This window comes from Wasmannia auropunctata, unplaced genomic scaffold, assembly GCF_000956235.1.
Source record: "Wasmannia auropunctata unplaced genomic scaffold, wasmannia.A_1.0 LD335556.1, whole genome shotgun sequence".
NCBI lineage: Eukaryota > Metazoa > Arthropoda > Insecta > Hymenoptera > Formicidae > Wasmannia > Wasmannia auropunctata.
Genome location: NW_012027334.1, coordinates 230,659 through 252,727, shown reverse-complemented (window position 1 = coordinate 252,727; position 22,069 = coordinate 230,659). Strand labels below are relative to the sequence as shown.

General features: G+C 36.4%; 4 protein-coding genes across 7 annotated transcripts; all 4 read left to right on the top strand.

The window, feature by feature from the left end:
* Positions 1-6: 6 nt before the first annotated feature.
* On the top strand, positions 7-4,452 carry LOC105456759. The gene is made up of 6 exons (XM_011701043.1): positions 7-31; positions 556-623; positions 1,117-1,261; positions 1,728-1,919; positions 2,187-2,304; positions 3,420-4,452. Exons 2-6 carry the CDS (start codon positions 560-562, stop codon positions 3,609-3,611), a joined length of 711 nt encoding a protein of 236 aa, XP_011699345.1. The 5' UTR covers positions 7-31; positions 556-559; the 3' UTR covers positions 3,612-4,452.
* A 1,215-nt stretch (positions 4,453-5,667) lies between these two features.
* LOC105456758 lies at positions 5,668-10,116 on the top strand. 4 transcript variants are annotated; one of them, XM_011701040.1, is made up of 6 exons: positions 5,668-5,776; positions 6,291-6,358; positions 6,847-6,991; positions 7,467-7,658; positions 7,928-8,036; positions 9,111-10,116. In XM_011701040.1, exons 2-6 carry the CDS (start codon positions 6,295-6,297, stop codon positions 9,300-9,302), a joined length of 702 nt encoding a protein of 233 aa, XP_011699342.1. In that variant the 5' UTR covers positions 5,668-5,776; positions 6,291-6,294; the 3' UTR covers positions 9,303-10,116. The 4 variants fall into 4 exon arrangements, with proteins under 4 accessions (XP_011699342.1, XP_011699340.1, XP_011699341.1 ...); XM_011701038.1 differs by having other exon boundaries at positions 5,668-5,787; XM_011701039.1 differs by having other exon boundaries at positions 5,668-5,787; positions 6,229-6,358.
* Positions 10,117-14,963: 4,847 nt separating this feature from the next.
* On the top strand, positions 14,964-18,807 carry LOC105456755 (probable actin-related protein 2/3 complex subunit 2). The gene is made up of 7 exons (XM_011701035.1): positions 14,964-15,208; positions 15,998-16,091; positions 16,184-16,283; positions 16,369-16,570; positions 16,662-16,882; positions 17,230-17,431; positions 17,794-18,807. Exons 1-7 carry the CDS (start codon positions 15,135-15,137, stop codon positions 17,819-17,821), a joined length of 921 nt encoding a protein of 306 aa, XP_011699337.1. The 5' UTR covers positions 14,964-15,134; the 3' UTR covers positions 17,822-18,807.
* A 63-nt stretch (positions 18,808-18,870) lies between these two features.
* LOC105456756 (transmembrane inner ear expressed protein) lies at positions 18,871-20,224 on the top strand. Its single transcript, XM_011701036.1, has 2 exons — positions 18,871-19,519; positions 19,902-20,224. The coding sequence occupies exons 1-2, from the start codon at positions 19,204-19,206 to the stop codon at positions 20,066-20,068; spliced, it is 483 nt and encodes a 160-aa protein (XP_011699338.1). The 5' UTR covers positions 18,871-19,203; the 3' UTR covers positions 20,069-20,224.
* Positions 20,225-22,069: the final 1,845 nt, after the last annotated feature.

The following is a 22,069-nucleotide window of genomic DNA, read 5'->3' as shown; positions in this document are numbered from 1 at the left end:
CCTGCAGACGTAAATCAACTTACGACGAACCGTACGTAAACATACGTTTCTTAGGCCTTGGCTGCCATAAGTATTCTCTCTGATACTTATTCACATATAGATAATACGAAATATACAATTTCAAGTACGAGTCCTAAACGAGTGACGTGTCGACTAAATTTATGGACATATCTCCCTCGGCTTTTGCGTTTCGCTAGGCATCCGCCTCCAAGTGGAACATAGAAGCAAATAATGTCACAAGTGATAAATAAAGTAACATAATCATCTTAAAGTAACATAATCCTTATAATCATACTTATAATATCAAATGACTTTATAATGATAGTACAATATTATAATGATAATATATTATTCATTTTGGCTTTTGTGTTCTACCTGGGCCGTCGCGGAAAGTCTTAGAATTACGTTTCTTACCATGATCGCGATGTCCTTTCGCGGTAATAACGCCGCGCGGCGAATGATAAGAGACGACCGAATTCATTAACTTTATAAGGTTGATAGGTACGGCATTAGACACGTAAACTAAAAGTCAACTGTATTTTCTACTTCACGCAGAAAAATGAAGCTGCTAGCGTTCGGGCTCATCCTGATCTGTTGCAATGCCCAGGCAATGAGAATAAACGGTAAGCAGATATCAATACTTTTTCTCCTGGTCCCTTGTATTTCTCCTATATATTTCTCTAGAGAGATACGCTAAGCTATATATTTCTAGAGCAGTAGACTGTTTTATATTTATTTCATACTTGTCTTTATATTACCTGTGAAGATACCTGCTTTCAGGCATTCAATTGTTCTTTCTCAAAAATTTTCTTTATTTTTGAAAAAAAAAATTTTACTAGCATATTTTTGAACAATCTATTTGTCGTATTATTAAACATATTATCTCGATTCAATTTATTCTTTAATATTATTATTAATTTTCACGACTATTTAATTTTATTATTTATTAATTTTACGGATTTTTCCATTAATCATATTTTTTTTATCCTTTATTTTTTCTCTTAACGATAAGGTTTCACCAGAAATACAAATCTTGCACTCATTTACGTAAGCCGATGATGCAACGGCTAATTTTATCTGCAAAAACATTTGCACGAAATTTACTTTTATTTGCAGGGAAATATGGAAATTCGTTGGTGGAAGGTTTTTTAGAGAAGCTCAAAGCCATAATGAAAACCGGAAACGACACGCTCGGAATTCCGATTCTCGATCCGTTCAATGCGGACGAGATGAAGATCGATGTACACGAGGACCAAATAAAGTGCGTGCCACATCAATTTTTTAATTACACCAGTATTCACGATATGAAACAAAACTGCAAAAAGCCGCGTAATGCGACGGCTTCGTAAGGCTGGTCCTATTTGCCATTACTTATATTTAAAACTGCCTTATGGATTTTAAGATATAAACCAATCACAGAGCATCTTGAAACATTGCAAGATAGTCTTGAAGTAAAAATGAATTGCCGGCCACAACCTTTCATACTTTTTTTCATTCGAATCGGATCATTCGCTCATTCTGTGTCACAAATTGTCAGCAAGTTTCTTACTTATCTTCTTTTCAGTAAAATTGCAAGCGTCGTTTAATCAATATTTTTGACACAAATATGTCTTTTCTAATAGCGACATCTCTAAACCGTGTCAATTAAAAACGAAAGGAACAAAATGCATATCTGTATCGTGGAATTAAAGAACTTATAAATTTTCTTTTATGCCGCATATTTGCAGCGTGGACGGGAGTTTGACGAAGGTCAACGCAAACGGTTTGTCCGAGTACGATATTATCAACGGTGACTTCGAGTTGGGAGGAAACCTAGTCTTGATTCTTCACCTTTCGTGGCCACTGGTAGTCGCGAGTACCAATTACGACATAAAAGGCAACGCCGCCGATTTTGAAATTTTCGGCAAAGGTGAAATGAAGTGAGTATATTCGCTCCTACCGCGACAATTGGAAATCGGTGTCAATATAATTTCAGCGAATTAAATCTTAAGACTTTTAAATCGCAGGTTCTTTTTTAAGATGCTTTCAACTTGTTTCATCACTACGTGCCTTCTTCCTAATAATTTCACGTCTTTCATTACAACTGAACTTTCCATTTTAATAATCAAATTAACTTCTTATCTTAATTATCTAAATTCAAATCATAAAATGTGTTAAAACTATAATACTGCGTGACTAATTTTCAGTCTGTCCGCGAAAGAATTCGCTTTCAACACAACAATTTATTTATCAATGGACGGAGGAATGCAAGGACATTTGAAAGTGCAGGATATGGCATTGAAGCTTTCTTTGAAGAAGTTAGATGTGAGTAAACGGATTATAAAAGTCGTCAAGACTTTCTTTCTTACCCACTCGGTCTTTATAATTATGTATTGCGTATGAAATTTCGATTTTGTATTACAGATTTTCAGAAAATTTCCGAGAGAAATAAGACATGTATTTGAAAAAATTCAGATTTATGTTTTCCGAAAATTTATCGAGAACTTACTTTAACCATATTACAAAATTGTTTTGCTATAGAAAGTAATAATTTGTATAAAATTTTCATAAATTTATTGTTTTTTTTTAAACAAGAATTTTATAAATATATTATTTATATGTAATACATAATTATAAAGTATTCCTTTTTCTTGGTATAAATTTTTTTGTTTCCTACTTTCAAAAAATTTCGAAAATATTTGGTAGAAATTTAAGCATACCTCTGTAAAAGAATGGCATCTGACAATGAAATCTAAATACTGCTTTAGTATTTGCTTCACAAAAAGAACATTTCCTTTTCAACAAAACAAAAACCTTCAATATTTGAAATCTTATATCCAACGATCAGTTAAAATAAATCATTATTCAAGAAATAATATTTTAATCTCAAACAATTTTCTCGATTTTTATTCAATCATTTTTAATTAATTTTTAACTAACCAAGAACATATTCTATTTTCTATTTCTAGCAGTTTATTCTGAATTGTCAATTCGATAAATATGCATTTTAAATTATATCTCACCGATATTATTGTCCTTTAGATATGTCGTAGGGGAGATTATTCTGCGTAATTTCTCGCAAAAATTAAGGGACAAAATTGATTTAGGAAGTATAGCCTTGTTTCACTGTGGAAAGTTGCAAACCTTGCTTCGCGTTGAAAAATGAAAAGGAAGAGGCAATAAAAAAGCAAATTAAATACTATTTTCAAAACAAATCTTATTTTGTAAAACTTTAAATTATTATACCTCCTAACTAATGCCGTCCGCCACTTAACTTTTGCGAGGGAATTATTAAGAGCAACCTCCCTTACAACAATATCTAAAGGACAATAAAATCGAAGAGGTATAATCTAAAATGCATATTTTTTGTTTCAATTTTTATTTTCGTAGTTCCCTTCTCCCTTTTCCAATTGCTGACTAATCCTTTCTATTATTTGTAGTTTAAAATTACGGGCCTCTTTGACGACGAGGATTTGTCTGCTCTACTCAGTTCCATGATTTCTGACATGGCACCTAAGTTAGCCGACGACGAGAAGATTATATACGAGATTATCGAAGTTGTCAAGCAGCTGATCGACGAGTTTTGTTCCACTATGACAGTCGAGGAAATACTGAAGCTGGTTCTTGGCTGATTCTTGCTATCGCTTGATCAGTCATTTGTACAGTTCGCGATCCTAGTCGATGAAACAATATGAATAGATAGGGAGACAGGCTATGAAAGATTAGCATAAAACAATCAGTGTTTAATACGAGAGAATAAATGCAATTAATAATTTAAAATTTGCGAGTATTTTATTAACAAATTAGTAAAAATACGTTCTCTGTCTTTCTTCTATGTATGCTTGTAATGTACATAGAAGAAATATATGAAATTATATTAAAAAGTCTCTATTTGTATCCCAGATAGGACACAAAAGTCATGATGATAACATCATGAAGTCATCTAATATAAGGACGTCATTCCGACTCCGTCATTAAGACTCTACTTTGTCATTTATTAGTCACAAGTAATGTTAAAATTGATGTCATTATGACATTATTTGCTTTTATTTTATACCTGGGATACAACTACAAAATTAAATATTAACCCTGATCTGTTCTAGCGTCTCCCATCTATTTTAAAACAACGGATATACGAATAATTCTAATTATCTATATATTCTAAAATCTATTTATCTATAATATTTGTGATATCTTGTATCTTTTTTATCTTAACGTATAACATACATGTATCTGCATTACGGTGATTGTGATACACCCTACATATTTTGTATATATTTTCCATGTATTTCATGCAATGTTGTTTTTTGTTACTGGTTGAAAACAATAATTTTGATTTGAAAATAAAAATAATTTGATTCTTATACCGATGTACAATGCGACGCAGTGGAGTTGTAACTTCATCGACCTGCAGAACACAAATGTGAAATTTACGAAAGCGCTCAGAAAAATAAACATTCAAACTATTCCGAAGAATAATCGAAGAATTCTATTTGACTTCAAAATTTTTAATAGAATGTTTGAGAGAGAGAGAGAAAGAGAGAGAGAGAGAGAGAGAGAGAGAGAGAGAAGAGAGAGAGAATGTCTTCTTTTTAAGTAGAATTTTTCAAATAAGTTTTTTTCTCTGTATTTTCTATATACAACAAAAAATAAAACCATCAATCATAAAAATAATTTAAATAGTACAAGTAAGAAATAGTACATGGATCAAAGTGAGCGGTAGATATAAAAAATAGATATATCTAAATATATAGAAAATACCGAGGAAAATACATAGGTACATATAGAAATATGACAGGTCCAAGGAGACGCTACTCGCGCTACCGAGATTCTTTGATGTTCTTTGCACCACATGTGGTGATGTGATGTTCTTGCAACTCATAATAATAAATTCTTATGGTTGCTCCACCGTCATCCGATGCTTCCCAGGCCGTCCCCTTTCTCACCGTATTCATTTCCGTAGCTGCTCTCGCGTGGCACTTTCTTTGCGTCACATAACATTCGCAAACACGATTAGGTAAATCGCGCTCGCGTGCGTCGATCATCAAAACGAATACGACACTTTGCCCGACATTTGTTAAGCCGGCGTACGTTACGTAAGCGTACGCGGCTACGCGATTTATCGAGGAAGATCAGCGCGAGAAAACGAATAGCTCGATGCACGGGGGTTACGGTCCGCGAAATCAGCGCGAACGAGTTGTGAACGGCGGAGCAGGAGTTCGAAGGACCAACTTTACGCGCGTCGGAAAGCAGTTATCGCCGTCGCGATCTACTATCTAATTTAATCTCTCTCTCCGGTCTCGATAAGATTCACAGGACTCGTCGTAAAAAAAAAACAACAAACGCCGGGCACTCCAAAATAAAATTAATTCTGATTACGTAATTATAGATTTATGATTGCGCATCCTGGATACACGGCGCAATATGCAAACGGCCGTTAACCGGCTAATTTCGTGATTGCGACCCAATGGAATTTTTTCCGACAGAAGGAAGAAACGCGAGGGAAAACGTAAGACTTCGCGTGCCTTTTCGTCCGTTCCACTGAAAACAAAATTCCTCAGATGGTCAAAGATCAAATCGATTGCATGTAATCAATCGATACACGTAATCAATAAGAGATCTTGATAAAATCCGGCCTAGCGATACGATCAGTGTTGATATCAGTGGTTGCGCCTAGCTATAAACGCTACATTTGCTTTTTCAGCTCGCAGTTTCGTTTGCGCTATTTAATCGAACGCAAAGTCGAAGCGTCGCGAGTTTGCCAGAATACCAGGCGTAAATCAACTTACGACGAGCCGTACATAAACAGTACATTACGTTTCTTAGGCCTTGGATGACATAAGAATCCTCTCTGATACTTATTCATATACAGATAATACGAAATATACAATTCCAAGTACGCGTACTAAACGAGTGACGTGTCGACTAAATTTATGAATATATCCCTTTCGGCTTTCGCGTTCCGTTAGACATCCGCCTACCGGTAGAACACACAAGAAAATAATGTCAAAATAATATGACGTTATATATAATTCTTGCATTATTTGTGACTTATAAGTGATAAATAAAATCATAATGACAACCTTATAATATCATATGACTTTATAATGATATCATTACGACTTTTGTGCTCTACCGTCGCGTCGTCGCGGAAAGTCTTGGAATTACATTTTTACAGAATCGCGATGTCCTTTCGCGATAATAACGCCACGCGGCGAATGATAAGACCGAATTCATTTTCTTTATAAAGTTGATAGGTACCGCATTGGACACGTAAACTAAAAGTTGATCGTATTTTCTACGTTACGCAGAAAAATGAAGCTGCTAGCGTTCGGACTCATCCTGATCTGTTGCAATGCTCAGGAAATGAGAATAAACGGTAAGCAGATATCAATACTTTTTCTCCTGGTCCCTTGTATTTCTCCTGTATATTTCTCTAGAGAGATACGCTAAGCTATTATATATTTCTAGAGGAGCAGAGTGTTTTATATTTATTTCATACCTGTCTTTATTACATTGCTTGTTAAGTTATCTGCTTTCAGGCATTCAATTGTCCTTTTTCAAAAATCTTCTTTATTTTTGAAAAAAAGATTTTAGTAGCATATTTTTAAACAATCCATTTATCGTATTATTTAACATGTTATATATCTCAATTCAATTTATTCTTTAATATTATTATTAATTTTCATGACTTTTTAATTTTACGGATTTTTTCTACTTTCTCATCATAGTTTTTTTCTTTTAATTTTTTCTCTTAACGATAATTTCACCAGAAATACAAACCTTGCACTCATTTACGTAAGCCGATGATGCAACGGCTAATTTTATCTGCAAAAACATTTGCATGAAATTTACTTTCGTTTGCAGAGAAATATGGAAATAAGTTGGTGGAAGATTTTCTCATTAAGTTCAAAGAGGTATTGAGAACCGGAAACGATACGCTTGGAATTCCAAAATGTGATCCGTTCAATGCGGACGAGATAAAGATCAATGTACACGAGGACCAAATAAAGTGCGTGCCACGTCAATTTTTTAATTACACCGGTATTCACGATATGAAACAAAACTGCAAAAGACCGAGTAATGCGACGGCTTCGTAAGACTGGTCTTATCTTCGTTGATACTTATATTTAAGACTGTCTTATAAGTATAGTTTTAAAAAATAAACCAATCATAGAGCATCTTGAAGCATTATTGCAAGACAGTCTTGAAGTAAAAACGAATAGCCGGCCAGGACCTATAATTTTTTTTCACCCGAATTCATTTCATTCTGCTGTCATAAGTCGATTGCAAGTCTCCACTTATCTTTTTTTTCAGTAAAATAAAATTGCAAGTGTCGTTTAATCGATATTTTTGACACAAATATTTCTTTTCCAATAGCAACACTTCTAAACCATGTCGCGTCATTTAAAAACAAAAAGAACAAAATGCGTACCTGTATCGAATTAAAGGACTTATGAATTTTCTTTTATGCCGCATATTCGCAGAGTGAACGCGAATTTAACGAAGGTCAACGTAAACGGTTTGTCCGAGTATGACGTTATCAACGGTGATTTCAAGTTGGGAGGAAACCTAGCTTTGATTCTTCCCCTTTCGTGGCCACTGGTAGTCGCGAGTATCAATTACGCCATAAAAGGTAAAGCCGACGTCTTCGAAATTTACGGCAACGGTGAGATCAAGTGAGTATATTCGCTCTTCGCGCGACAATTAAAAATCGGTGCCAATATATAATTTCAGCAAATTAAATCTTAAGATTTTTAAATCGCAGGTTCTTTTTAGGATGCTTTCATCTTGTTTCATCACTACGTGCCTTCTTTCTAATAATTTCACGTCTTTCATTACAACTGAACTTTCCTGCATCTTAATAATCAGATTAACTTTCTATCTTAATTTAAGATAAATTCAAATCGTAAAATGTTAAAACTATAATACTGTGTTCAATTTTTAGTCTGTCCGCACACGACTTCGCTTTTGACGTAGAAATTAATTTCGTATTGGACGGAGAATACTTGAAAGTAAAGGGGATAACATTGAAGCTTTCTTTGAGGAAGCTAGAAGTGAGTAAACGGATTATAAAAGTCAAGACTTTCTTTCTTTCTCACGCGATTTTTGCAATTATGTCATTGCGTACGAAATTTCGATTTCATATTACAGATTTTCAGAAAATTTCTAAGAGAAAGAAGACATATGTAATTGAAAAGATTCAGATGCTATTTAATTCAGTTTTCAGGCAGTTTTCCGAAAATTTATCGAGAACTTACTTCAAATATATTACAAAATTGTTTATATATAAAGTTTTCATAAATTTATTATTTTATTTAAAACAAGAAATTTATATTATATAAATATATAATTAAAATTAAAATATTCCTTTTTCTTAGTATAAACTTTTTAGTTTCCTATTCTTAGAAATTTCGAAAATATTTGGTAGAATATTGAAGCATATCTTTGTAAAAGAATGGCATCTCAATATCGCTTTAATATTTGCTTGAGAAAAAGAACAAAACAGAAACTTTCGATATTAGAAATTTTACATCCAATAATCAGTTGAAATAAATCATTATTCAAGAAACAGTTTTTTACTTTCAAACAATTTTCTCATTATTCAATCAATTTTCAATTAGTTTTTAACTAATCAAGAACTTATTCTATCTTTTACTTCCAGCAGTTTTATTCCCAATTATCAATTCAGTAAATATGCATTTTAAATTACAACTTACCGATATTACTGTCCTTTAGATATATAGGGGAGATTATCCTGAGTAATTCCCCGCAAAACTTAAGGGACGGAATTGATTTAGAACGTATATAACCTTGTTTCACTGTGGAAAGTTGTAAACCTTGCTTCGCGTTGAAAAATGAAAACGAAGAGGCAATAAAAAGGCAAATTAAATACTATCTTTATACAAATCTTACTTTGTGAAATTTTAAATTATTACATCTCCAATGCCGTCCGCCATTTAATTTTTGCGGGAGAATTATACTCGGAACAACCTCCCTACAACAATATCTAAAGGACAAAAAAATCGGTGAGGTGTAACCTAAAATGCATATTTTTCGTTTGAATTTTTATTTACGTAGTTCTTTTTTCCCTTTTCCAATTAGTGACTAATCCTTTCTATTATTTGCAGTTTAAAGCGACGGGCCTCTATAACGACGAGGAATTGTCTACTATACTGAGTGCCTTGATTTCCGACATGGCACCTGATTTAATAGGCGATGAAACAATTATAAGTAAGGTTATTGAACTTGTCACGAATCTGCTCGACAAGTTTTTGTCCGATATAACACTCAGTGAAATACTGAAAATGATTTTTGGTTGATTCTTGCTATCGCTTGATCAATCATTTGTACAGTTCGCGATCCTAGTCGATGAAACGATATGAATAAATAGGGAGACAGGCTATGAAAGATTAGCATAAAACAATCAGTGTTTAATACGAGAGAATAAATGCAATTAATAATTTAAAATTTGCGAGTATTTTATTAAACAAATTAGTAAAAATACGTTCTCTGTCTTTCTTCTATGTATGCTTGTAATGTACATAGAAGAAATATATGAAATTATATTAAAAAGTTTCTATTTGTATCCCAGATAGGACACAAAAGTTATAATGATAACATCATGAAGTCATCTAATATTATAAGGACGTCATTCCGACTCCGTCATTAAGACTCTACTTTGTCACTTATTAGTCACAAGTAATGTTAAAATTGATGTCATTATGACATTATTTGCTTTTATTTTATACCTGGGATACAACTACAAAATTAAATATTAATCCTGATCTGTTCTAGCGTCTCCCATCTATTTTAAAACAACGGATATACGAATAATTCTATTTATCTATAATATTTGTGATATCTTGTATCTTTTTTATCTTAACGTATAACATACATGTATCTACATTACGGTGATTGTGATACACCCTATACACTTTGTATATATTTTTCATATATTTTATGCAACGTTGTTTTTTGTTACTGATTCAAAACGATAATTTTGATTTGAAAATAAAAGTAATTTAATTCTTACCGATGTAAAATGCGGACTTGTAACTTCATCGACCTGCAAAACACAAATGTGAAATTCGTATTATGAGAGAGAAAAATAAATATACAAATTATTTCGAAAAATAATCGAACAATTCTCTTTCTAAATAAATTTTTAATAGAATGTTTGAGAGAGAGAGAGAAAGAGAGAGAGAGAGAATGTCTCCTTTTTAAGTAAAAGTTCTGTAAAATTTTTCAAATAAAAGTTTTTTCTTTGTATTTTCTATATAATAATTTTCTATATATAAATTATCCTAACAAAAAATAAAACAATCAACTATAAAAATAAATTAATTTAGATAGTACACATACAAGTAAGAAATAGTGCATCAAAGTGAGCGGTAGATATAAAAATATAGATATCTAAATATAAAGAAAATACCAAGGTAAATACATATAGAAATACGATCGACAGGCCCATAAAAGATCAAACGCTACCCGCGCTACCGAGATTCTTTGATGTTTTTTTGCACAGTGACTCATATATTAATAATAAATATCTCACCTCACGGTTGTTCCAGTGGTCACCTGATGCCTCCCAGGCCGCCCCTTCCTCGATCGCTGTATTCATTTCCGTAGCTGCTCTCGCATGGCACTTCCTTTAGCGTCACATAACACTCGCAAATTACACGATTAGGTTAATCGCGATCATCGCGTGCGTCGGTGATCGAAACGAACACTATTTGCACGGCATTCGTCAAGCCGGCTTACCTAACGTTTTAAGCGTACGCGGCCGCGTGATTTGTCGAGGAAGATCAGCGCGAGAAAACGAGTGGATCGAACGCACGAGAGATGAGCATTATACGGTCCGCGAAATCAACGCGAGTGGCGGTGGCCGCGGAATCGTGAATGTTGGAGCAGGAGTTCGAAAGACGCGCGGCCAACTTCACGCGCGTCGGTAGAGCAGCTACCGCCGCGCCGGCCGCCGCGGCGATTATGCTGCACCTGTTGCTCCCGGCTGCACTCTTCGTGCACTCCTTCGCGCCTCGGAGACGAATCGGCGGACGGCGGACTGCGCGGTGCACCGACCGCACATATAAATCTCGGGTTATCGCGAAGGCAAACGAAGCTCCGTGACTAAAGGTAGACGAGAATTGAAAATATACGACCGCCGTAAATCTTGCTGACCGTATCTTGCGCGCGACAGACTTCGTTGTCGGATTATAAAATCACGCGAGATCTCGCGTTTCGGCATGTTAATTTCTCGACGAACTGTATATCGGCGCACGAACGCCGAAGCGGCGATCGCCAGGAGTAGTTAAGACGCGATTGAACGTCGGGACTCGGTCCAATTTGACACGATCGTACGTACTCACTTATGATCAAACGAGTCGCCCGGCTCGGAAGTCGCGGATCAATCCGTTTCGTACACGCGACGCGTCTTCGATGACCGACGAGCAGTCGCTCGAGAACGGCACCGCGGCGGCGCCACGCCACGAGTCGCCATGACACCGCGCGAGACTACGCGAGTCAAGTCGGTAACTGTTAACTTGCGATGTTCGAAAATGTAAAATTCGAAATTCGATTCTTACACGCTCGCAATGCACCAATGATAAAAAATTATTGTAATATTGTAGCGTTATTAATAATGACCTTCATTATTTCAGTTTCATCCCTCAATCTGATGACTTGTGTAGATTTCGTGTGCCATTGAATCAAAAATAACCAGCGATCATCTCGAAAGCGATACCAGCGGAGATCCCAAAGGGCGCGATGTGAACTAAATTAAAAAAGAGAGAAAGAGGTGAGATCGTCTTGCTTAGATTTTAAGAGAATCTAAGTAATTAAAATAAATAATTATATCGCTTTATTAAATATAAACGGTAATCCACTTTCGCATATATATTATACATTCGCGCTGTGACACGCCACCTTTAAGCCGAATATAATCCACGCGAGATCTTTATTTTGATATACAGGGGCGTCGTGACTCGTAAACCGTTAATCAGTTAATTAGTTGCGCGGGGTGGTTTGTAGAAAATAATCGCGTCTCGTGTGAGAGGTCGATATACTACCTCCTATACATATATTCCTTTTAAAAAAACTCGCAGCTAAAGAATACAATTTATAAAATCATATTTTTTTTAGTAATAAAATATAATTTTATTAGTTATAGAATTTCCTTTTTGCTAAAAATATAATTTACTATATTGAATTATAATAAATCTATAAATCTATAAATCTATAAATTATATTTTTAGCAAAAAGAAACATAATAATAAAATATAATTTTCTAAATTATAGAATCTTCTTTTGCTAAAAAATATAATTTATAGAATTATATATTTTTTTAGTTGTTGGTTTTTCAGTTTGTGTTAAAAGACTAGCTCGCTATTCGCTGTTGTCCTTGTTGACGACGTTACGTGTCTAACGAACTGCGAGATGAATTCGATCCCCCGGATAGTCGAATCCGCACGCTTAAATTCAGACTGCTGTTGACGGATGGAATCGTATCGTTATATCTCGAGTTCCATCCATGATAGATTCGCCGTGTAGCGCGCACCTGACATGAGACTATACATATACATATATATATAGGGATCGATTCCCCTCCCGATTATAAATTAAGAAAAAACGACAATCCGCGCACGCGACAATTAGAGCCCACCGTTGACAATCGACTACTTGGTCGGTGTTCATGAAAATTGTCTAGCACTTACGCGGAAGAAACTCATCGGAGATATGCGAAACTTGACATCACCCGAATTGCGAGAATTTTTTATACATTTTCCGAGAGAAGCTCCGACAGATAACATATCCTCGCTATCTTTTACAGGAATATCGTCTCTCGGTAATTTTTCACATATTTTTCAAGAGGAACTTTGACGGGTACACACTATATATCTATTACAGGAATATCACCTTCTATAATAAATTTGATAATTTTGACGATTTTTCAAGAATCATCTCGGAAAATTATATCGAATTATTAGGTTTCATATTCCAACTCTCTCAATCTCTCATTTTCCCGATAAATTCGTTGATTTTTCGAGAGCTTAAAAAGAGCTTTAAAAAAATATTCTCACACACACACACACACCACAATATCTCCGTTTTCCTTATCTAATCATATTGAACATGATAATTATTATTATATACTAATTATATTGCTTGACAATTTTTATATGCAATTACATGCGTTTCCTGCGATAGCGAATGATTGGCGGCGATCAATCGTTCTTCCGTTATGAATCTATTTTCTCTGGAAAAGCGGAATGTATAATGAACAATTCAGAATTTGCGTTTCACCGCGGAAATTTATTGCGGCGACCGAATACCGAAATAATTTCTCTACCAATTGTGTGTATCGCGCACGTATAACACTTCCATTCTTAATCTGCAATGCTAATAATCTCTGATTACACCGGCATTCAACGCGGACACCGCATAAAACTGTGTAAAAAAAAAGTTTTCACGTAAATCACGCGGCTGCGATAATTTTTCGCGATAAGTGTATTTGCTATTATAAAATGCCAAAACCAACGAATAAATTAAATTATTGTAATAGAGATTCTTGATACTTTATTTTACTTTAATTTATAATCGTAATTTCACAATTTCAATTTTATAAAAATTAAAAGAGAGAGAAATGAATAATTAACGTGTAAAAAAAATAATGCGAATTAAATTAATTATTTCAGATTTGCACACATTTGCTTATTTTTGTTACAACAATGATGTAACTCAATTAAAAATTATAATTCATAATCATTATATATTTAAGATCGTCTTAAATACAATCTTAAGATATTATAAGCCAATCACAGAACCATATATGTATAACTTAAAATATTATCTTGAAATATTACTATTAAGATGCTCTTGAAATAAAAACCGGCTTTAAATACCGATCTAAATTTTATAGAAAATAAGGTTGAATGAGATTGAAATCATCAAAATTTTGTAATTAATACTTATTATATTTTAATACAATTTTTAAATGTGATAACTAATTGGAAGATTAAATGTATTATAAATTCAAAAGGAATAAATTCAAAATTTCAAAAAGGGAATAAAAAGAATAAAAATGTCAATTTAAAAATAGTAATTTTAGAGTAATATATATCGTAACAAAGCAAAGCGATATTATTTCTCGTTCTCTCTCTCTCTCTCTCTCTCTCTCTCTCTCTAACTCTACATATATATAATGTCTTTTGTAAAATGCATATAAAAATTATTACGTATCTGTTTGACTTGACAATATTAATTAATAAAATTAATTAATTAGTATAGCAGTAAAATAATATCGCAGATAATACAAAATTTAAAATCGGGACATATATATAAGACGTCTTTTTTAAACGTTTCTCACAAATATATCTTTTAAATATTTTTTAAACGTCCCTATGTCCCGATTTTGGATTTTGCGTTATCTGGGATCAATATTATATAATTTTGCGATGTTAAAAAGTTAAAATATGTATATATTAATATAATATATAATAATTATATAATCAAGCACATCGATATTTATACGATCAATTTTTATTTCCGTCAGGTATGCAAGGTCGAAAAATATCAACATATAATATGTTGATATTTAAAAAAAGATATATAAAAGATATATAAAATAAAATAAAATAAATTTTAAATATATAAAGAAATGAGAGACGATAAAAAAAATATCAATTATATTATATATATGTATATATATATACATATATATATATATATATATATATATGTATACATATAAATATCAACATATTATAATATGTTGATATTTAAAAAAATATATACATATATAAAAAGATAAAATAAAATAATAAAAAAAAATTTAATATATTATATAATCGATATTTTTTTTATCGTTTTTTATTAATTAATTCTTTATATTATATTTTATACATCGTAAAGGGGTGACGAAATTTGTATTACCGACGGCGACGCGACACTTTCTGCTTCACCGGCAGATCGCGAGGTATTGGGCGGCGGACGGGCGGGCGGGCATTAGTCAACGGCATACACACGACATACATACGCACGGATGACAAATCCATGAGTCCACCGCGGTTTTGCGCGATCTGTCCGGGGGTTATCGTTATTCGTTATCGCCACGTATCCGCGCATCGACCCTTCGTACCTCCGGGCGTGTAGTAATCATGATCCTGCTCGAGATACACAACAGGATACTCGAGGAAACGTTGACGAACAAGATCAAGAATGCCCAGTCGGGGTAAGCGTCTTCTCGGCGCGGCGCGCGCGATCCTCGGCGATCCGCCCGGGCCCCGGCGAGAGGTCCCATCCCGGTGCGCCCGTCCCGATCGCGCCGCGTCAACCTAACCTCACTCAGGTGGGACGTGGCGGCCGGGGCGGTGCCGCGTCCGTTTCCCCGCGGGAAACTCCTATCACGAACGGACTCGTCGAATCTGGATCTTCTTCCAATCGCCCTTCTTTCCCTCCTCTCGCGGCTACACGCTTCTTCCCATTTCGCCCGACCTCTCCATCTCAAGATCTCGCCCACGGGATTCAAGATTTCACTTCAGGCGTTTCTCTCTTTCTCGGCTCCTATTAGCTCTCGTTCCATCCGAACCTGCCGTAACTTGTGAAACCTCGTCTTTCCAAATGATTTATTGAAAGGAGATTAGGTATTCTCAATTTGATTTCTCTCCGCCTTCCATCTTCGTACTTTGCTTCGCATCATTTTATTTTTTTTAAATTAAGATCTTGCCTCTAGATTTTTAGTCTCAGTATCTTTCTTCCACTCGGTCATATTTGTGAAATCGTCGTTTTTTTCAAATAATTTCCCAAAAATAGAATTCTATTCCTTTAATTTTTCACTTTTCCTTCCATCATGTTTCTCTGCACTTTGCTTTATTATTTTACTTTTTTATTTCAAGTTCTTGTCTCTGGAATTCACGTTTCTATATCTCTCTCAGCTTTTACTTCCTCGGCTCCAGATATGTTATAAAAGCTTGCCGATTCGATAGTCTTGCGATTAACAATGTACATTTTGTTTTTGTAGACATAAGCAGGAGTCGACGGACGTAGTCATAGCCGACTTCGATGGGGTATTGTTTCACATTTCGAACCTCAGCGGAGACAAGTCGAAGCTTAGAGTAAGTAAGACACCCCTTGTAAATGTCTTTTGCAGTCTTTCTAAACGCTCATCAATTATCTAATATTTACCTTGTCTTCTTTTTTTTTGCAGATTAGTATCTTGCTCAAATTTTATAAACAGTTGCAAGAGCATGGCGCAGACGAGTTGCTCAAACGAGAGTACGGGTCTCATCTCATCGCACAGGAGAGCGGTTAGATTTCCGTTTTAATTCTATTTTCCACGCCTGTAAACGAGGGAGTAATCAATTGCTCCAAATCTGTTTGCCGCTGTTGCAGGTTACAACGTATCGGTTCTCATAGATCTAGAGAAATTGCCGGAGGATTGGGAGGCGTTGGTGAGGAAGGTCGCCCTGCTGAAGAGGCATTGCTTCGCCAGTGTTTTCGAGAAGTACTTCGACTTCCAGGAGGAGTACTGCGACTCCCCGGGCAGGCCGGTACAAAAGAGAGCCGTAATCCAGTATCGGGACGAGGAAACGATGTAAGAAGTATATATATTATCTCTGTGGGTGTGACGTGGCCCGATTGTTATTTTTATTATTATTAACTCCCGTTAATTCTCTTATATCAAGGTACGTGGAGGCCAAGAGCGACAGGGTCACGGTAGTGTTCAGCACAATATTCAAGGACGAGGACGACATGGTCATCGGCAAGCTGTTTCTTCAGGAGCTAAAGGAGGGCAGGCGCGCGAGCCACACCGCCCCGCAGGTCCTGTTCAATCATCGTGAGCCGCCGTTGGAGTTGCAGGATTCCGAAGCGGCGGTCGGCGATTGCATCGGTTACATCACATTCGGTGAGGAAAGCCTGAAGTTTACTTTGCACTTGTCAAATCGCGAATTTCCTCTTGTTTGTACTTGTTTTCTTACCAAGAAAAGTGAAAGAGAAAATTTTTCGTTGTAGAAGCACAGAGCATTTAGATTTAAAAAATTTCAAGTTTTAAATATCTACTAATTGATATTTTTATATGCAACTTTATTAGTGAATTCTTAAGTTTCGAGGATCTATTTTGGAGAAATGTAATTAGTTTTAATACGTTTTTGTCTACTGTCCAAGTATTTCAAGCTGAACATGATGTAATTTTACTTTTAAGCACTTATATCACTATTACTTATATCACTTTTACTTTTTGTATTTTTACAGTACTGTTTCCACGTCACACCAATCGGGAGGCTCGCGACAACACCATCGACCTGATACACATGTTTAGGAATTATCTGCACTACCATATCAAGTGCAGTAAAGTTTACATTCACTCGAGAATGCGCACCAAGACTACGGACTTCCTCAAGGTGTTGAACAGAGCGAGGTCTCAATCCAAAAATACCGAGAAGAAGACTATCACGTAAGTTTTTATTTTCTCAAAGTGCGGTCTTGATTCATTCACGTATACAATAAATAACAATAATTTAAAATGCGTTTCACTGTGTAATTGTACGATTATTTGTTTTAATTACTTAATCATATTATATATGATTTAAAATTTCTTTAAATTAATAATCTGTGTTTCAAAACGTTCAAATAAATTGTTAAATTTTGAGATAAAATAATTGAAATACCTAAGGGCTATTTTAATATTTTTGCAGTTGCCTCTTATTGACCTTCTTTTTAGATCTCTTAAATCAATTTCAAAATTTACGCTTACGATTAAATACAATATTCATCTATAATCGCATGGTTTATTTATAAATTTGCCATTCTTTTCAGGGGACGAACATTCATAAGGAAAGAATGAACGTGCCGTAGGAAGCGAAAGTATTAACGCATTTTTCAAGAGAAGAGAGCGAAGGATTATTGCGCGACTGGTGCGGGAACGTCCTGCGAGCGAGATTCCCTGGCGAAGGCATTCCTCAATTCCGTGCGCCATCGACGAATTAAGTGCTTCGGACCTTTGAGTTTTCAATCCTGTTCCTCGAGCAGTGCCCTGTATTTCGGCAAGACAGTTAGTTAAGAAAGATAGTTAATAAAAAGCCGCGTTAAACGAATAATGGAGAAGGATGAAAGGGAGAAACGAATCGGATCAACGCGATCGCGCGTCTCGATTATCCAGAAAAAAAAAAGGGAATATTTGGAGACGCCGGAGTTGCATCTGCAATCTTGTGGTTGACAGTTACTGCTCTACCGCGAAGAGAATCGCTCGTTGCGAAAACGTTTTACCGATTTTTACAGTGATGTAAAGGTTCGGGTACGGTGTCGCTTTCAAGAAATTTGAATTCGGAAATTTGCATATTTTACACTGGTTGTTACTTCAAACAGTTTATTATACGTTACAACGTTTTTCTGAACTTACGTCTGGCGCTTCGGGCGAGTACATCGAATACAGATTTAGCGTTACGGTGATGATATCCCTATCAGATGAAATGTCACACGAAATGTCCTTTAAAAGAACGTTAAAGTATGTTCGAACTCTCAATCTCTCGAGCCTGTGATTGTATGCTATTGTATACCCTTGTCGCGGAATTTTCGAGCCAACGTTATCTGAATCGCCAGAGGTAACCGAAATAGAGAAACAAAGAATTCAATGACGGGAAAGGTAATGATGGACGATTTTACTTTTCGCATTGCATTTTTCGCCTCGACAGTCGCGGATTGTCGAGCGGACGGGTACTGTTAAATAAGCGCAATTGTTCCCTTTTTCGATATCTTTTATCGTCTACTTAACGACTTATACACACATCCGATTATTGTGAGAGAGATACAAATAAAACAGAACATTAACAATCCACAGTGTTTGGACTCCCGCATACCTGTAAGTTATTGATCTGTAATCAGTAAGCGGCGTAAAATAGGGAGTGTCGGAACAGGTCGTTCAATTAAGGCAAACCACACCCAGCCCCTGTCCGACACGCGGCTGTGTATTTTTTCCCGCAGTGTCAGGAGGTGTCTCGCCGAGGGTTGGATGCGCGTCCATCAGGCAGTAGCAGCCGACGACGGGACGGCGCTCGTACGCGCGCAGCTAATTAATTAAAATCGGCGATTACGGGCTCGGAGGTCCTACCCTCGTTCTAGCCGACGTTTGGAACAGGAGGAGCGTATCAGATCCGGAGCTACATCTGGAGTTCTCGCTTGGAATACCTTCGGGAGAGCCGCGCTCTTTGAACGTCGATCTAGAGCGCGATGGAGGAGACGGCGCTGTCGGCGTTCACGCCCTCCGGCACGCTGAACGAGGCCGCGACGAAGGTCCTCGACACGGAGGAGCAGACGTGGCTGGAGAAGACGCTGCTGGGCTTTCGCATCTGGCAGCTCGCCGGCATCGTTCTCTCCGTACTGCTGAGCATCGTCGTCGGGCTGTGCTGCTGCATCCGATTCCGCGTGCCGAGGACGAAGCAGGAGATCGAGGCGGACTACATACGCAAGAGGATCACCAGGAGCTTCCGGAACGAGCTCTCGAAGATCAGCAACACGGAGATGGACGAGATGGATCTGCAGAAAGGTAACGACGCGACCACCGCTTCGGAGATCGACAGCTGCGAAGGCTCGGCTGTGATTTGTAGTTAATCGAGAGGAAAGGAAAGAAGGCGTGCAGACACAGAATAAGTATCTTAAATTCCTCGTTAAATAATAATAAAAAAAAAAGAGCAAAAAAGACAGGAAAACTGTTACTTCTGAACGGGCGAAAGAGTTTATCTGATTATTTGATCCATGTTCTAAACAGGAGGGTTTATTTGACGAAGCTTTTGCATTGTGAGACACGTCTCTGTACTTCGCGATTTGGGCTCTCGATATGTCGTACCCTTTCTTTTTCATCTTGATGTAACTTCTGAAAAGGACGTTTTAGAATACTGGAAGCGCCTAACTCGCTCTTCGCATCGCAGCTCTGGACAGGATCCGAAGCGAGTACGAGGGGGACACGTCCGCGATAGCGAAGGAGTGCGCGGAAATGGCGAAGCTGAGCGCCCGGCAGGGCTTTCGAACCAGATTTAACGCCGTGTTCGATGGGATGCGTGTGCGTTTCAGTCAACGCGAGCACGCCACGATCTAACGACGGCGGTTCGCCCTCCGATGTTCTGCGTGAGAAGGTCCCGAAACGGACCCCTCGAAAGTATAGCCCGTAATTTTCTCGCCGTATAACTTTCAGAGATGAGGTCGAATGAAACGGAATAAGACAAGAAATATATATAATTAAAATTTTTCTTATGCTAATTAATTATTTAAAAAAAGAAAGCTGCTGTAAGAAAAATATAAATATATATTATACATATATATTTATATGTATATTTCTTTTCGCGTGCTATTAAAAGTTAATATTAATCGAACTTCTCTTTCTTAAATAGTTAGTTTAAAAGAATTTAAATACGGAAAGTTAAGAAGAGATGAAGTCAATGTCAATTTACATGGAGAAATATTAACGGCGAACAATAAATTGCATTGACACTTTCATTGACTAAATATAATCTTTATTTCATAGATATACTTTACACAAAAATTTATTTACTTTAGCATGCAACAGTGATCTATTAGCAACGAATAGTAATTCTGAGAGTAACACTCCACAGTGTGTTACAGCGTATTCTTTTTTTTCTCTTTCTATCCTATCGATATCGCTATCGATTAAAATTCTTTATATCGATTAATCATTTGTACTCTCTCGTTAACCGCGCTTATCTTATTACCGTACATCGATCGTGATCTTACTCATTTATTTAATAGAAGTCGTTAAATTGAATCTAATGATTAATGACAATACGGGAGACGCGAAAAAACTGTTATTCGTATAAAATATATTGTAGAGAATAACAAAGAGTCAAATGTAAAAAGGATTTCTTTACCCAGCAAACGGAAATTAAAAGAAGAAATGAATTTTTCTTTCAATCTATTTTAATCCATTTCCGTTTACTCTGGGTAAATCGCAATGCTTTAAGGAAATAGTTAAGTAAGATATCACACTTTTGCGACTGCTTGCTATATTCTTGGCTTCTGCCGAGTAACGTAAATCGGCGAGTGTGCGACGTAACTCGAGAAATAATCACAATCCGATTATTTCAACGACATAATCTTTAAAATCGAAACAAGGAATGAGAAAAGGAATCAATTGTTTCGCGCTTGGTGAGCCTTTAAATAAATAAAAGAAACAAAATGGAAACTCAAAAATAAAGAAGACAACGGAAGATACATGTTTACGAAAAATAATTTTTATTAAAAATCGGAAAGCATACAGGAGGCGAAATTGCTGCTCGGCGAACGATAACTTTGATCCTATCGTCGCAGCAACAGTGACGTACCACTCTGTCGTACGATTCCGTAAAAAAAAAAAAGGAAAAGAAAAAAAAATAAGGAACCAAGATCGACGATTAAGAGAAACTACAGCAGCGAGAGAAACGAATACATCGGATTGTCAGCCGATCTAGCACGTAACAGTCGGGGGGGCGGGACGACTTGTTAGCCACGAAAAGTCGTCCTGTTAAAATTATACAAAACTACTTGCGAGACAATAAATATCTCTGTGCGCTGAGAGCCTCGCCGTCTCTTCCCAGCAAACGCAGATTACAGAGCTGCAATGTTGCAGCAATATTATAACATTCCAGCTATATTACAGAAATGTTACAGTAACGTAACAGTTATAATCTGTGTTTGCTGGGTTCTCGTTTCGCGAAGTAGGATGGTAGGTTTCGCTTAAACGCTGCTTTATTAATAACGCTCGAACGAAAGGGCGAGAAACGAAAAGAAGGGGCGCCGCGGCAAGAGGAAACGCATTGAGGGGGGGGGGAGGTAAGCGCGGTTGATGTGTCGGTTTCCACAAAACCGCGCGACGTTTCGTCGCCTATACGGACATAATTAATTACTCTGCGAGATCACGCATCGCGATGCACGGTTTCTCTGTCACGGGCTAAAACAGACGGCTCGTTTACAACCTCGTTTTCCTGAACCACGGAAAAACCACCACGAGGACGATCGACGACGTAGGATCGATCTCGCCCTCCTCTACTCGCGTGACTCCCCACGCGACGTTGACGATGGCGCGTACAATGTAACAAAATAGACG

Bases quoted from the DNA above. Each gene is read 5' to 3' on its own strand.
- LOC105456756 (XM_011701036.1), top strand. From the start codon at position 19,204: ATGGAGGAGACGGCGCTGTCGGCGTTCACGCCCTCCGGCACGCTGAAC. The intron at 19,520-19,901 runs GTAACGACGCGA...TTCGCATCGCAG, and splicing joins CGAGATGGATCTGCAGAAAG to CTCTGGACAGGATCCGAAGC.
- LOC105456758 (XM_011701040.1), top strand. From the start codon at position 6,295: ATGAAGCTGCTAGCGTTCGGACTCATCCTGATCTGTTGCAATGCTCAG. The intron at 6,359-6,846 runs GTAAGCAGATAT...TTTCGTTTGCAG, and splicing joins TCAGGAAATGAGAATAAACG to AGAAATATGGAAATAAGTTG. The intron at 6,992-7,466 runs GTGCGTGCCACG...GCATATTCGCAG, and splicing joins GTACACGAGGACCAAATAAA to AGTGAACGCGAATTTAACGA.
- LOC105456759 (XM_011701043.1), top strand. From the start codon at position 560: ATGAAGCTGCTAGCGTTCGGGCTCATCCTGATCTGTTGCAATGCCCAG. The intron at 1,262-1,727 runs GTGCGTGCCACA...GCATATTTGCAG, and splicing joins GTACACGAGGACCAAATAAA to CGTGGACGGGAGTTTGACGA. The intron at 1,920-2,186 runs GTGAGTATATTC...ACTAATTTTCAG, and splicing joins TTCGGCAAAGGTGAAATGAA to TCTGTCCGCGAAAGAATTCG.
- LOC105456755 (XM_011701035.1), top strand. From the start codon at position 15,135: ATGATCCTGCTCGAGATACACAACAGGATACTCGAGGAAACGTTGACG. The intron at 16,092-16,183 runs GTAAGTAAGACA...TTTTTTTTGCAG, and splicing joins GAGACAAGTCGAAGCTTAGA to ATTAGTATCTTGCTCAAATT. The intron at 17,432-17,793 runs GTAAGTTTTTAT...CATTCTTTTCAG, and splicing joins ACCGAGAAGAAGACTATCAC to GGGACGAACATTCATAAGGA.